This window comes from Monodelphis domestica, chromosome 3, assembly GCF_027887165.1.
Source record: "Monodelphis domestica isolate mMonDom1 chromosome 3, mMonDom1.pri, whole genome shotgun sequence".
NCBI lineage: Eukaryota > Metazoa > Chordata > Mammalia > Didelphimorphia > Didelphidae > Monodelphis > Monodelphis domestica.
The window spans coordinates 221,918,749-221,932,676 of NC_077229.1; the positions used below are offsets into that span (position 1 = coordinate 221,918,749).

Consider the following 13,928-nt stretch of genomic DNA (forward strand, 5'->3'; position numbering starts at 1 on the left):
ACTTCCAAACTCTTCCTCCTCTGCCTTCTGCCTGCTAAAATCCTTTCCCTTGAGTTCCTTTTCTGTGCCTTAAAGACAGCCTTCCCCTTCACTTAAATCTAATCCTATCTCTATCTTTTCCCCATTGCCGTACAAAAGAAGCATGGGAATAGCTCCCAAGTTCAAAAATTAAGTAGCATTGTGCTCTTTAAAAAATCCTGCCTGTAAAATGCAGGCCCTTATCTGACTTTGAAAGAACTGCTTGGTTGTAAAAGCAGTGGCTGACTGAGCCTGGTTGTCCCACAGCACCACTAGGGACAGTTCCACTGGTATTGCAGAGGGGAAAAAATGCTCATTTTAAAAGCAAGCCTCTAGTGTTCAAAGTTTTGATTATATCAAGTTTTATAGGTTCATTTTTCCTTTAATAGCTCACCACAATCTGTTGGGAGTATTTTGGTAGGTAAGTTAGTGATATATTGTATCTTCTTTATGGTTTGGTTCTTATTGCTGTTAAATCAGTTGGCTGCCTGCTGCAGTTGAGGTAACAGGTTTGGCCTAAGAAAAATGACTGGCAGTAACACTATGGAAACTAAAGTAAAAACAAAACTTATGTTTAATAAAATTTAAAAGGTTTAAGGATAGATAAAAAGGTTGAGGATAGGATACCTAACTCTAAGGGGGTAGGGAGTCTTCTTATCCCATTCCCAAACTAGGACCTCTCTTGAGGTTTCTTCTGCCTGGGGTCCAGGCCTGCTCTAAAACCCTTAAATCTATTAAATAAAACCCAAAATCCATAATAAATAAGTCTATGCTAATTTGTTAATATCCTTATATCAGTGTGTTAAAGTTACTGTTTCCTAGTAATTTCAGCTCACTCCTCCAACTGTTACTTCTGGGCCCAACAGGCTTTGGGCCTAGTCAGGCTCTGGCCTAATCAGGCTTCTAGGGCCTGGCAGGTCTACCTGCCCACTCTGTAGCCATTTCTGTTGGTCTTCTTCGCTTGCTATTCCTGTCTCTCCAAATCTTCCTCTCTCTAAATTGCCACTCAGGTTTCTAAGTTTCCCAGATAACCAAGTTTTTTGTTTTCTCCAAGCCAGATACACAGCCAGGAGTGAATGTCAGTTGGAAAAACAGCAGACTTCTTCCCCCAAAGATCCTTCAGGCTTAAACATTCTCTGCCAGGGACCTTTCTCCAAGATTCCAAGCTGGGCTTAGGCAATGTGATCTAGCAGCCTCTTTACTCCGTCCAAAATTTACTAAGTCCAAATCTTATTTAATCTTAATAACTATAGATATTCTATTAATAGAAGGTAGAACTCAAATCCAGGTCTTCCTGACTTCAAGACCAACTCCTTATTCACTCTTCCATGCTATGTCTCCTCAGGTTTCATTATCCTTTTGAAATAAACAATAAGTATATGATGGATAAATTGGAGTATAGATAGTTGAATGTATCCATATGTCACATAGTCTCCCATTACAGGAATGGTGCTAATCCCAGACTCTTACAAGTGTTTTTCTAGTCTACATTAGCAACTGATTCTATCTGTGACCCTGGATTTTTATTTTAAAGCATTTTGCTAATAAATTGCTGGGAGGGAAATTTTTAGCTACCTCTTAAGATTAAAAAGGGAGATTAATTCTTTTTCTTAACTTTTGGAGGTTGTCAGTTAAGGGCTTATTCCAAGATTCTCCATTAGATCTACTTTGGAAAGTGTTAGGCTCTCTTTGATTTAAGCTTTCCTATGGATAAGCACTCATGCCAAAAAAAAGCAATTATTTTAAAATAACTTCTAAAGTACAATAACTGAGCCTTTCAAGCTGAGATGTGAGAAATGTGAGAAGGCAAATGTGATTAATTCTGACAATAAGAAACAGTTTGATAGGATAGACAGAGCACAGATCTGAGGTCTAGTTCTGGCATTGTCCAAAATTTTCTGTGTGTCCTTGGGTAAGTCTCTTGATCATCATTATAAAATATGGGTTTTAAGCTAGATAATCTCAAAAGTCCCTTCCAGTTCTGATAGTATATGGTTTAATGCATACTAGTTGAAATAATTATGGTTCCTTAATTAACTGATGCTGTTCTGAGCTGGCTCTATAGAAGGCCTCCAAGAAAAGCAAAGTGGTTGCAATGGCTTTCTGAAAGTTCATTTATTTAAGCTTGAACAAATCACTGTGATATATACTATACAACTGGGATTGTGCAACTATATATTACTTTAATGAAGGAGCTTGAAAATTTTTACATATTCTCACTTTTTAGAATTTATACATTGTTACACTCTGAGTTTGGAATTTATTTTCATTACTTTATAGAAAGGCAAATAATATGTATGGTTAGAACAGGGAATAGAGTGGGAATTAAGCTATGGGTTCCATCTCTGTGAATCACTGGATATTCTTTTTAAAGTTATCTATTCATTTCTTGTTTTAATAGTTGAAGTGGGATATGGTTTTCTATTAGATTCTTGAAAGAACAATGCTATAAAGTAAAAATGCAAATAATGCTATATGTAGTTCTGGTTTCTTGAAATAAAAAATTATTTTCTGTGAAATTTGTACAAGTTCAATTTTGTATTATTAAGAATTATGCTAAATAAATAACCACAAAAATTGTTTGGTTTGGGGAATCTATCTCAGCATGAAATTATGGGATAATAATGTGGTTAAATATCCTATAAAACTTGTTTCACAGTTTACCTGCTGATAATGGCTTATATTGTGTAACTGGTAAGATGATTTTGTCTAAATATCATTTGATATATGAACACAATATTATCTAGTTATTTATGTTAATAAAATTATTTTGAATGAAAAATGATAAGATTTAGGTAAATGTGGGCTATACTATTTAAATATACATATTACACATAGAATATAATAATTATCATATACATATAATATAATTTATCCTTTCAACGAATCAGTAACAGTTTTGGAGAAATAATGGCGGTATGAGAAGCCAATTTTGACAGGCAGACAGGTTTAATACTTCCTTTTAGTTAATATAGGTTGCTATACCTTGTTTAGTTTAATGCCTAGAGCAGTGATGGCAAACCTTTTAGAGCCCAAATGCTCAAACTGCATCCTCATAGCACATGTGAGCTGCCCCCTTACCCCAGACAAGGGAGGGAGGAAGTGCTCCCATTGGGCTGCTGGGCAGAAGCAAGGGTCATGTCCTCAGGTGCATGTGGAGATGGGAAGGAGAGCAGCAGTCCCCTCCAGCATGTGTGCCATAGGTTTCCCAGCACAGACCTAGAGTCTCCTAATGAGAAATGCTTAAATTGTTAGCTATAGAAATTGTCACTGTTGAGGCTGAATTGTCACCTGATTATCAAATTTCCTTTGTATTAACAAAACTCTAATACAGTGTAAGATGATACATAGAATAATACTCTCATAATGGTTTCTGTTCAGTAATACTTTATTTGAAATGCAATTTAAGGAATTTTTAAAATATTACTATCCTAAACTGCCAAGTATGATTATCTCTATAGTGTTTTGCATGATAGTTTTTGTTTCTGTTGTTCTTATATAGAGCATATAAGATGAAATCTCTTTCTGGCAAATTCTATTTCAGAAAGAGTTCATCTCCTTTCTCCCCACACCTCCAACGTAGGCCAGGAGTCACTTTAGAATTACACATAGATGTACCTACAGAGTTATCTCATCCTCTTTTTTTATATCTTTATTTTATCACCCCACCCCACCCTTAGATTGGATTCTGCCTAGGATCTCTTCTCATCCCACACTCTGGTACTTCGAGAACCTAGGAAATATTCCTCTTATATATTTACTCCTGAAGTGTTTAAAACACCAAAATACCTCTTAAGATAGTCTCACCAGGATCACAGTTCCTTCAGGGGTAGTACAACATAATTGGGACTATCATTATACATATTCTCTCTTCCAGTTTGCTGACCTTTCTTCCCTCCCACCCCCAATTGCCATGGGCTGATCATTAATAAAGCCCCTGGATTGGACAGGGATGAGTTTTACACATTCACTGTCACACCTGACAAAGTAAATAAAGATTTCTCAGTACTACAGTTAAATACAATCTGGGACAGATGACAGCACAACTTGCTCAGAGAGGAAACTAGAATGCTGAATTGCCTCCTGATCCCATAATCAATCTTCACTTTAGACTAGTTCCAGTATATTTTGCCTTACTCATGATGCTGGCTATATTCAGACTTCCAGTACTATGGAGGCAACCCTATCTACTAAGCCACAACCCTGGGTACTTCTTTAAAAAAAGGATGATAGTGTGAGGTCCTACTCTTATCTCATCCTTGGCTACCTCTGCAGAATTTTTAGAATACCCCCAAAATGTCTCATTATCTTCACTTTTAGTACTTGCTTTTCATTGTACAAAACCTTGGGGATCATTTCACATTCTTATGAAAAGAATCCATGAATAGCTCTGAATGGGCAGGCATGGGTAGATAATCATCTACATTTCTGGAGCTAATATCTGTATTAATAAGATTACAGACCTAATGAAAAACTGGAAAATAATTCAGACTAAAGGATTTGAGAAATGTCAGTAAAAGGGGAAACCTAAGCTCAATTTTTCAGACAGTTGAACTGTGATTGATGGGGTTTTTTCCTTGTTGCCTGCTCACTGAACTATATGCATGCAGATATCACTAGCCACATACCACTTAAGATTTCAGAAACACTGACAAAAAAAATGGTCTTGGGATTTTAAGATAATCTGCTCCTATGACTCCCCTCTATATCACTCTCCCATGATTTCTCTTTATACCTTCTCCTTAGTTATCTGTTAAGCTTCTCTAATGGTACAAGCAAACTTTCAGGGTTTACTAAATAGGTAAAGCCAAGAGCACCATCCCAAGAAGAGGGAAGGGCTACACAGAGAAGTAGGAGAAGGAAACAGGTTTGGCAGCAGCTCCTGGTTTTAGATTTGGAAGGGATCTTAGAAGCCACCCAGCCCAACTCCCTCATTTTACAGATGAGGAAATAGAGCTGGAGGGAATAATTTTCTCAAAGTCACAGAGAGTTAAGTGGTAGATCTGGGATTTAAAAGAGTCTTCAAACACCAAATTCAGAAGCCAAGAAAATCCAGAAGAGAATGAAAACATTTCATATGCAAGGGGGAACAAGGAAACAAATTTGGAAAGGGGGATGTATGCAAGAGAAATTTCTGATATTTCATAGGATGCCTCACAGTTCCCAGTTGCCTGACACTCTTCCTATCTTCTCCCAATCTTTCCAGAATCTACACTTAAATCATGCTCCACAGTGGCTAGACTTTAGGTGCTACTTTGTCCATGTCAGAGGCCTTTCCATGAGAAAGGGAGGAGTAAGCAGGGAAGCAGTGAGGTTTCTAGTCGACTCCCAGATCGTAGATGTGAAGCATTCCAGCTAGTCTGGCTCCTGTGGAACTCCTCCCAGCAGCAACAACAACTTGACTCTGTGAGGACATATCAAGTACTCTGTTTATTGAATTGAATAGGGCAGGTGATGAGACTGGATCATACTGCTTTTGAGAGTTAAAAATATTATACAAACTGAGACTTTGTGAAAAAGGAGGAAAATAAGACAACAGTTTACTTCATATTTATAACCCTGATATTAAGGTGCTATTATGATCAATCCCCATTTTACAATGAGAAAACAGACATATAGAGGTTAAGTAATCTGATCAAAGTCACATAACTAGTGAGTGTTTGAGGCTAGATTTGAAATTCAAATTTTCCTGACTCCAGGTACATTCACTGCACCATCTAGCTGCCCATATTTCCTTTTGTGAGGAAATGTCATTGGCTAGATTTTATGCTACACAGAGATATCACCTTGCCAACAAATATCCATAGAGTCAATGAATGTTTTTCAGTTCTGAGGCTGTAGGAGACTTTTGAGAATCCCTTTGACAGCAAGGGAATCAAATCAGTCAGTACTTAAATTATTTCAGACTGTTTGCTGGAAGTTCAAATACTGAAGCTGAAGCTTAAATGCCTTGGCCACATAATGAGAAGACAGCACTCTTTGGGAAAGACCCTCATGTTGGGAAAGATTGAAAGCAAAAAGAGAAGAGAATGACAAAGGATGAGGTAGATAGACTAGTGTCACAAAAGCAATGAACAATGAATGAGCTTGGACAGACTTCATGAGATAGTGGAAGGCAGAAAGGCTTGACATACTATGGTCCATGGTGTCATGAAGAGTCAGAAACAACTGAAAAAGATTTCATGAGCCATTAGCACAAATATTTAGCACATAGTTCATTTGTGAATTCAGAAAGAATAATTCAGGTGTAAGAGAAAAACGGAGTTTAATTTTTTTAGACATTTGAACCAGATACTGATTTTTCCTTTTCCAAATTATTAATTACATAACCAAATACAGACCAGTGTTTTCAGATACTTATTGTATCACTTTTCAGACATTATATTTATGAATTTATGGTAATAACAATTAAATATTAACTTCATATTTAATATCTTAATCCTGAATTCTGACCTGAAGTTCATGAATGATACTCCTTATCTAATGTGACTTTGTTCATGGCTCAGTGGATAGAGTGCCATACCCAGAGGCAGGAAGACTCATCTTCCTGAGTCCAAATCGAGCCTCAGACATTTACTAGCTTGACCCTGGTCAAGTCACTTAACCCTGTTTACCTTGATTTTCTCACCTGTAAAATGAGCTAGTGAAAAAAAATGGCAAATCACTCCTGTACCTTTGCCAAGAAAGCCCCAAAAGGCATCATAGAGTAAGATACAATTGAAACCACTGAACAATTTCCTAACCCTTTCCAGAACTCATAGCGGATTTATCCCAATGCCCTAGAAGTCTTCCTGTCTTTCCTTTTAAATCTTGAAGGTACTGATTGGCCACTTTGATCTGTTTTCTCCCATCCCTCCTACTTTTTTCAGGTATAAAGCTCCTTAGTACTGTCTTTTATGCCCAAGTCATGGGCAATATACTACAGCATACCCACTAATCATCTTTTCATAGCTTTGGGGCATATTTGTAATTTTCATTCTTCCAAGATTTTCAGCAGATATAGCATTGCCAGGGAAATGTTGGTATTAAGGAGATGAGGCTATCTTTTCTTTTGTGGAGATAGTGAGAGATTTAGAATCATTGAAAGCACTGTGAATTTTCTTAAATATTAATTGAAACAATATTAAAATAAGATAAAAAAGTGTACAAGTTTATGAGGTGCTCACTTTCCAGATAATGGTGCATAATTGAAGGAACCTTAGATTTGAACCCTTCTCCATGAGAATGTTATATAGGCATGTTACAAATAATTTAAAGACTTTCCTTCTCCATATAAATTATATGAAATGGCTATGTATGGCTCAGTGTGATTCTATTCCTCTTATTTTAGGAGGAAGTTAAAATCAAAGAAGAAGGATCTAAGTATACATATAATTAAGATTTTTTTAATTTAAAAAAATTTTTGAAAGCCCAACAGAGAAAAAAAATTAATTGCTCACAGTTGCTGTTGCCACTAGTATTCCATTTTAGACAGGCAATATGGTTTAGTAGTTCGAATACTTAACTTGGAGTCAAGAAGACCTGGGCTCAAGTCCAACAATATAGCACATGCTGCCTGTGTGACCCTGGGCAAATTACTTAATGTCTCAATGCCTAAGGCATCTGTCCAAGACTACCAGCTTCAGAGCTTGTGTCAGACTTCATTGGTAGAGGGAGTTTCCTTATTGGGAGTTACCTATACCAGTGAAACCACAGGTCCAGTCCCATCTCATTCCATTTTGGTAGCTCCGTGCTCTGATTTCTACCTAAATAGGCAGTAGAGACTAATGATTTGGGAATCCTGTCCCTTGTTGAGTGCATACAAAATATTTGTTTGGTTACTAGTCCACACTTGATTCTATCATCTCACCTGCCTCTAGTGAGTGAATAAAGCCTTTCCTCTTTAATTCTGTAACAAACTAATATTCAATATTTCATTAGCTACTAACAACTGCTACTCACTTTTTATAGCACTTTAAAGGACTTTATATGTATTATTTCACCTGATCTTCATAATTCTAGGAGACCGGAGGTTCAAGTATTAGCCCTGTTCTACAGATAAGGTAGCTGAGGCTTTGTGGATTTGAGACTGCCTCTCTTTCCGTACAAAGCTAATCAGTATCAGAGCCCAGACTTGCATTGGTCTTCTGACTCCCAATTCAGTGCGCTCTCAACTACGATACAGTGAATATACCTTGAATATTCCAAGGAAGTTCATAAAGTTTTTACCAGCACAGAACAAAAATCCCAGAGATGACTTGCTTATTTATTACTTTGCATCCCAAAGCTTGAGCTGAATGGCAATTCTATGCTACTCTCTCAGGAATTATATTACTAGGCCTATTGAAAGGCTAAAAATAATAATCTTCAACTTCATAAAAAAACTAGGGAAATGCAAGATTTTAAATCATGAAAAAGAGGAGGAAAAAAAGCAAGATGGTCACACTTATTTTTTTTTTTATTCAAAGGACTCTTAACTGCTTTTAATCCCTTGAAGACTTACTTCTGGTGTCCTTCATTCTGTAAATGAACTAATTTTATGGCCTTTCAATCTTTATTCAATGCACATAGGAACACAAGAGTATACATTTAGAGCTGGAAGGGACCTTAGAGGCCACTGATTTTAAAGATAAGGGACCAAAGAGTGGTTAGGTGATCTGCCCAAGATCATACAAGCTCACAAGCAAAAATTCAGATTCATCCTTTGACTTCACATCCAGCACACTACTTTTTTATGGTGCCTTGAAGAAGCAAGATGAAAAAGCATACTTTACCCAAAAGTCAATGGTGTCTTATCTCAGTTTTCCTAGAAGAATGAGATTTGAGATTCTTCTTTTCCCACTTTGTGAATGCCACACAATGATTCCTTAAGCCAGAGATGGGCAAATGGCTCTACTTGGAACCAAACTACACAGCAAACCTGCTCATCTTCATTACAAGTTGACTATCTTCTAGGACCAAAGTTGTTTGGGAAATGGGCAAATGGGACTCATGTCCTCACCTCTGTACAAGTGCCACAGAAGAGGCCATTATATCAGCTTAGGAGCTTAAATGCTTTAATGTTCTGCAGGAACATTGGCAAAGATCTTCTCAGTTAGCACTAGCCTTGTCATCCAGGTATACCCAGCTCATTTTAAATTCCCATTCTCATAAATCCTTTTGCCTGAATTATTACCATTTGCATATCTGTTCCCCACTCCTCTTTCAAACCCTTCTCATCCTTCAAGATCAAGCTCAAGGCCCATTTCATTCAAATGCCTTCCTCAACTACTCTAGCTCCTTCACTGGAGCTACTGTTCCAAACCTGTTTTTGTTCCTCTCCACACTCTTTATAGTTATATTAGTTAAAAGGGCATCTAGGTGGCTCAGTAGATAGAGTACCAAGCTTGAAAGAAAACCCAAGTTCAAGTTCAGCTTCTGTCACCAGCTACATGTCCCTGGGCAAAACACTTGACTCCATTTGCCTCAGTTTCCTCATCTGCAAAATGAGCTGGAGAAGGAAATGGCAAACCATTTCTTTGCAAAAAAATAAACCAAAACTCAAATGGGATCATGAAGAGATAGGCACAACTGAACAACAATAAAAAATATTCATTAATCTAATGCTAGAGTTAGAAGAAATCAAAGATTATCTAGTCTCAATTCCTCATTTTATAGATGGGGAAACTGAGGCATGGAGAGGCAACATGATTTGCTCAAGATCAGAGAGTTAATAAGTTTCAGAATTTGCATTCAAACCCAGGTCTCTAGACTCAAAGTCTACCATCCCTCCCACTGTATCCATTACATTTTCTTCTGATCTTGTTCAACAGCTAGCTTCCTAAGAGAATGTATCAAGGCAGCTGGGTGGCTCAGTGGATTGAGATCCAGGCCCAGAGATGGGAGGTCCTGGGTTCAAATATGCCCTCAGACACTTCCCAGCTGTGTTATCCAGGGCAAATCACTTAACCCCAATTTCCTAGCCCTTACCTCTCTTCTACCTTAGAACCAATACCCAGACAGAAGATAAGGGTTTTAAAAAAAAAAAGTATCTCTCACGCACACGTACGCACACACTTCTATTCTCTGGTGTCTCCTTTAGCACAGAATCATAGAACTTCAAAGTTGAACAATACCTCCTAGGGCAGTCCTGTGTATACAGTAGGGCTTCTATCTTTAAAAATTAACATTTATTTTATATATTATATTATTATATAATAATATTCTATTTTAATAATTTTGACATAAAATAATATATTATATTGTTATGTAGTAGTAATTGTCGTAGTAGTAGCTGGCATTTATATAGTGCTTTAGGTTTACAAAGCACTTTACAAATACTACCTCATTTTACCCTCACAACAGCCCTGGGAGGTGGGTTGTGTTATGACTGACTCTATGTTATAGATGGGGAAATGGACAGATAAATTCAGGGACTCCCCCAGCTCAGACAACTAGAAAGTGTCTGAGGCCAAATCTGGACCCAGGACTTCCTGACTCCCAAGTCCAACACTCTTGGCCACTCTTCTACCTAGCAGCTTATAGAGCAGGAAAAGCTTTGGTCTTGGAGGAGAGCCTTGTGTTTAGCTGCTTAAACTTACCAGCTGTGTGACTCTTCTCAATGAGTGAAAATAAGAGTGAATCCATAAATGTCACTCATCTTTCACAATGACTATATTCTTGGAAACCATCTCCAACTGTCAGAATTTTGTAAAATTAAACCAAATTTTAAATACATAAGAGGAACTGACAATTTTAAGAGGTAAAGTAAGAATTTTGTAACTACAGATTCCTTTGGCATCATTAACTTTTAAATGAACTTTTTTAGGGATCTGTGTTGTAGTAGAAAGAAGCCTCTTAGCTCTGCTACTTCCTATTAATGTGACCCCAGACAAGTCATTTGGCTTCCTGGTTTCCTTTTGTAAAATGAGGGGTTTTGAATAAATCCCCTCTACAATCCCTCCCACCTACGTCTTCACAGATTAAGTCACTCAAGGACAGACTCAAAGCACCTGAAATATAAGGCAGCCAGGAGAGGGCAACCTAACCTCACCTCCTTGAATTTGGAACCCTGCCAACCCCAGGATTTCATTTAACCCTGAATGATGTATCTACAGGACCAAAAATGCAAGAATATGAAGTTAAGCATTTTTAGGCAGAAAAAAATTGTATATAGGAATGATCTCTGGTTTGTTTAACAGAACTGCAAACACACCACAATTTGTTCCAAGGAATTCAGGCCAGTGAGTGTGATGCAGAAGTTCTGTGAGCAGTGGTTCTGAATTCGAAAGACCTGAAATCCAATCTTGCCCCTGACACTATTTGTACAACCTCAGGCATATCACTTATCTTCCTTGGGTCTCTCCCCTTTTGTGTGATGGAGGGTGTTGTACTACATGACCTGTAAGGTGCCTTCCAGTTCTTTATCTATAATCTTATGAATTCCCAAAACTAAGCCCTGTCAAAATATACAGATATATGCGTGTAATAGTATTTGCCTGAGTGAATGACTGATGCCATAAACTTATAATGAAATGTAATATCTTTATAATTAAGAGTTTTTAATTCTTACATAATTTTCAGCAAAATGCAAAATTTATATCCCTAGACCCTAGCATAGTGTTTGACACACAGTAATATTAATAAATTAATAAATTAGTAAAATTAATAAATACTTGTGTTTGTTTTTTTTAATCTTACCTTCTGCTTTAGAATCAATACTAAGTAGAGGTTCCAAGGCAGAAGAAGGATAAGGATTAGGCAGTGGAGTTAAGTGACTTGTCCAGGTTCACATAGCTAGAAATTATCTGAGATCAAATTTGAACCTAGGATTTCCCCTAGCATGATGCTCTGTCCATTGAGCCACTTTGATGTTCCTTAATAAATATTTGTTGATGAGTATGCCAAAAAATGTTCTTCCCAAATTTCCAATAATTAGTATTAGAGAAAAAAGAAAGTAAATACAAAAAAGAATATATATATATATATATATATACATATATATATATATACATGTGTATTTGTTGTCCTCACCTTTGTCTTTGACTTCACTGTGACCACAGAGCTTCCAAATCTTGAACTTTCCTATAAAACATATTTTTTCCATTAATGGTCTTTTTAAAAACTTGCCATGTTATACCAAATTTGACTAGGAAAAAGTAATTGTTTTCATTTATCTCTCAAAAACATTTCAAGAGGTACTCACTTCAAGAGAAATCAATACGTGTTGGGCCTGGAAGAAAAAAAAAGAGGTGGGAGGGAGACATCATATTATAGTCATTATAATACAAGTAGATAGATTCAAAAGAATTTTTGTGTGATGGCCAGACCATGAGGGTCTAGAAAATGGAAGTCAAAGGAACCCATCCTAAAGGTTGCTGGGTTCAGTCCGAGGACTTGGATTCAAATCTTACCTATACTACTTACTTCCTGTGTGACAGATAAGTCATTTCATTTTTCTGGGCCTCCATCTTCTCTTATACAAAATGTGGGAACTGGACTAAAGGTCCCTACCAGCTGTAACTATGATGCTAAAACTGGGAGTAAATAAAGGGTCTTTGTGGGTTTGACCTTCAAAGTGGTCCGTCTCTTGGCCACTGACTGAGATGTTGGAGTTGTGAGTGCAATGCTAAGACACTTTATGAGAGCAGACCGCTGCCATTCATGTTCTGCATGCTTGTTAAATGCTTTCTTGGGTAGCAAAGCACCCAGGAGACAGACAGCACAGGGGATAAAGACCCTGCAGTCAGTCATCAAACCCCAGAAGGCATTAATTTTTTTCTTCTTATGAAGTATCATAACAAAAGGTCTTGACTACATTCACAAGGACTCAGTCATCAGCTGCCCTTTTCCCAAGCAGCAGGGGATTTTGTGGTGAGACGCTCTTATGACTTACCTTTTCTTCAGGACATGGAGAGACCCAAGATTTGCATTTGCCTGTGGCATCACCAAGGGCAGCCTTCTTGCCATTGTAGATGTAGACGCGGCCATCTTCCCCACCAAGCAGCCCACTTGTGAAGTCTCCTGTCCTCAGAGGGGCTGATATGATGATCTCATCTGTAAGCATGAAGCAGAAGGGAAAATGGCCTCAATGAACCCACAAACAATCATTTATTAGGTGCTTGCTACATGCCAGGCATTGTGCTAATCACAGGGGATGCAGAAAGAGAAAAAAGACAGTCGCTGCCCTCAAGAGCCTAAGGGAAATAAGTATCAGAGGAAGGCACTAGAACTAAAGAGGCTTTCTGTAGAACATAGCATTTGGGTTGAGACTGAAGGAAGCCAGGGAGGCCAGTAGTCAGAGGGAAGGAGGGATCCCGAGCATGACAGACAGCTGAGAGAGACGGGGAACTGAGAGACTGAACAGCCAGGAGGCCAGGAGTGCAATGAATCAAGTTAAGAGGAACCCGAAAGGCAGGAGAAGGCTTTGGATGCCAACAGAATATGTTGTATTTGAGCCTTGAGGCAATAGAGAGCCATCAGATTTTACTAAGGTGAGAAAGTAGGAGAGGGTAATGATCTGATCGGTGCTTTAGGAAGATTAATCGGGGCATCAGGTGAAGACAGTGGCAGCAGAGAGGAGGGAGTATTCGAGAGAGACTGCAGCAGAGGTCTTGGCAACTCTTGGATGGAGAGACAATGAGGAATCTGAGATGACTCCTAGGTTGTGAGTCTGGGGCCTGGGGGGCTGGTGTTGCCTCTACAGGAACAGGGAAAGTAGCAGAAGCAGGGAAGGGGTTAGGGGAAAGATGAACCCTCACTGTAGTCATAACTTCCTTACTTTATCCCAACACACTCCTTATCCAGCTAAGCCAGGACTGCCTTGAAATCATCTCCAATCTTAGCCTGACCAAGACCAATGTTCATTTCCCATTTCATTATTCATCATCAGTTAATAGCGATGGGTCCATAGGGTGGAGGTTCTGAACAGAGCCACCCACAAGGACAGCTAA

The 13,928-nt window shown here is 38.1% G+C and overlaps 1 protein-coding gene across 4 annotated transcripts in view; it reads right to left on the bottom strand.

Annotated features, from left to right (window-relative positions):
• Window positions 1-3,388: 3,388 nt before the first annotated feature.
• Window positions 3,389-13,928, bottom strand: part of GPLD1 (glycosylphosphatidylinositol specific phospholipase D1) — a 71,153-nt gene continuing 60,613 nt past the window's right edge. For all 4 annotated transcript variants that reach the window (XM_056823511.1, XM_056823512.1, XM_016431749.2 and 1 more), the window contains 4 exons: window positions 12,872-13,032; window positions 12,182-12,208; window positions 12,010-12,060; window positions 3,389-5,422 (listed from right to left, as the gene is read on the bottom strand). In XM_056823511.1, the coding sequence (XP_056679489.1) occupies window positions 5,336-5,422; window positions 12,010-12,060; window positions 12,182-12,208; window positions 12,872-13,032 (326 nt within the window). In that variant the 3' untranslated portion in view covers window positions 3,389-5,335. The remainder of the gene's footprint in view (window positions 5,423-12,009; window positions 12,061-12,181; window positions 12,209-12,871; window positions 13,033-13,928) is intronic.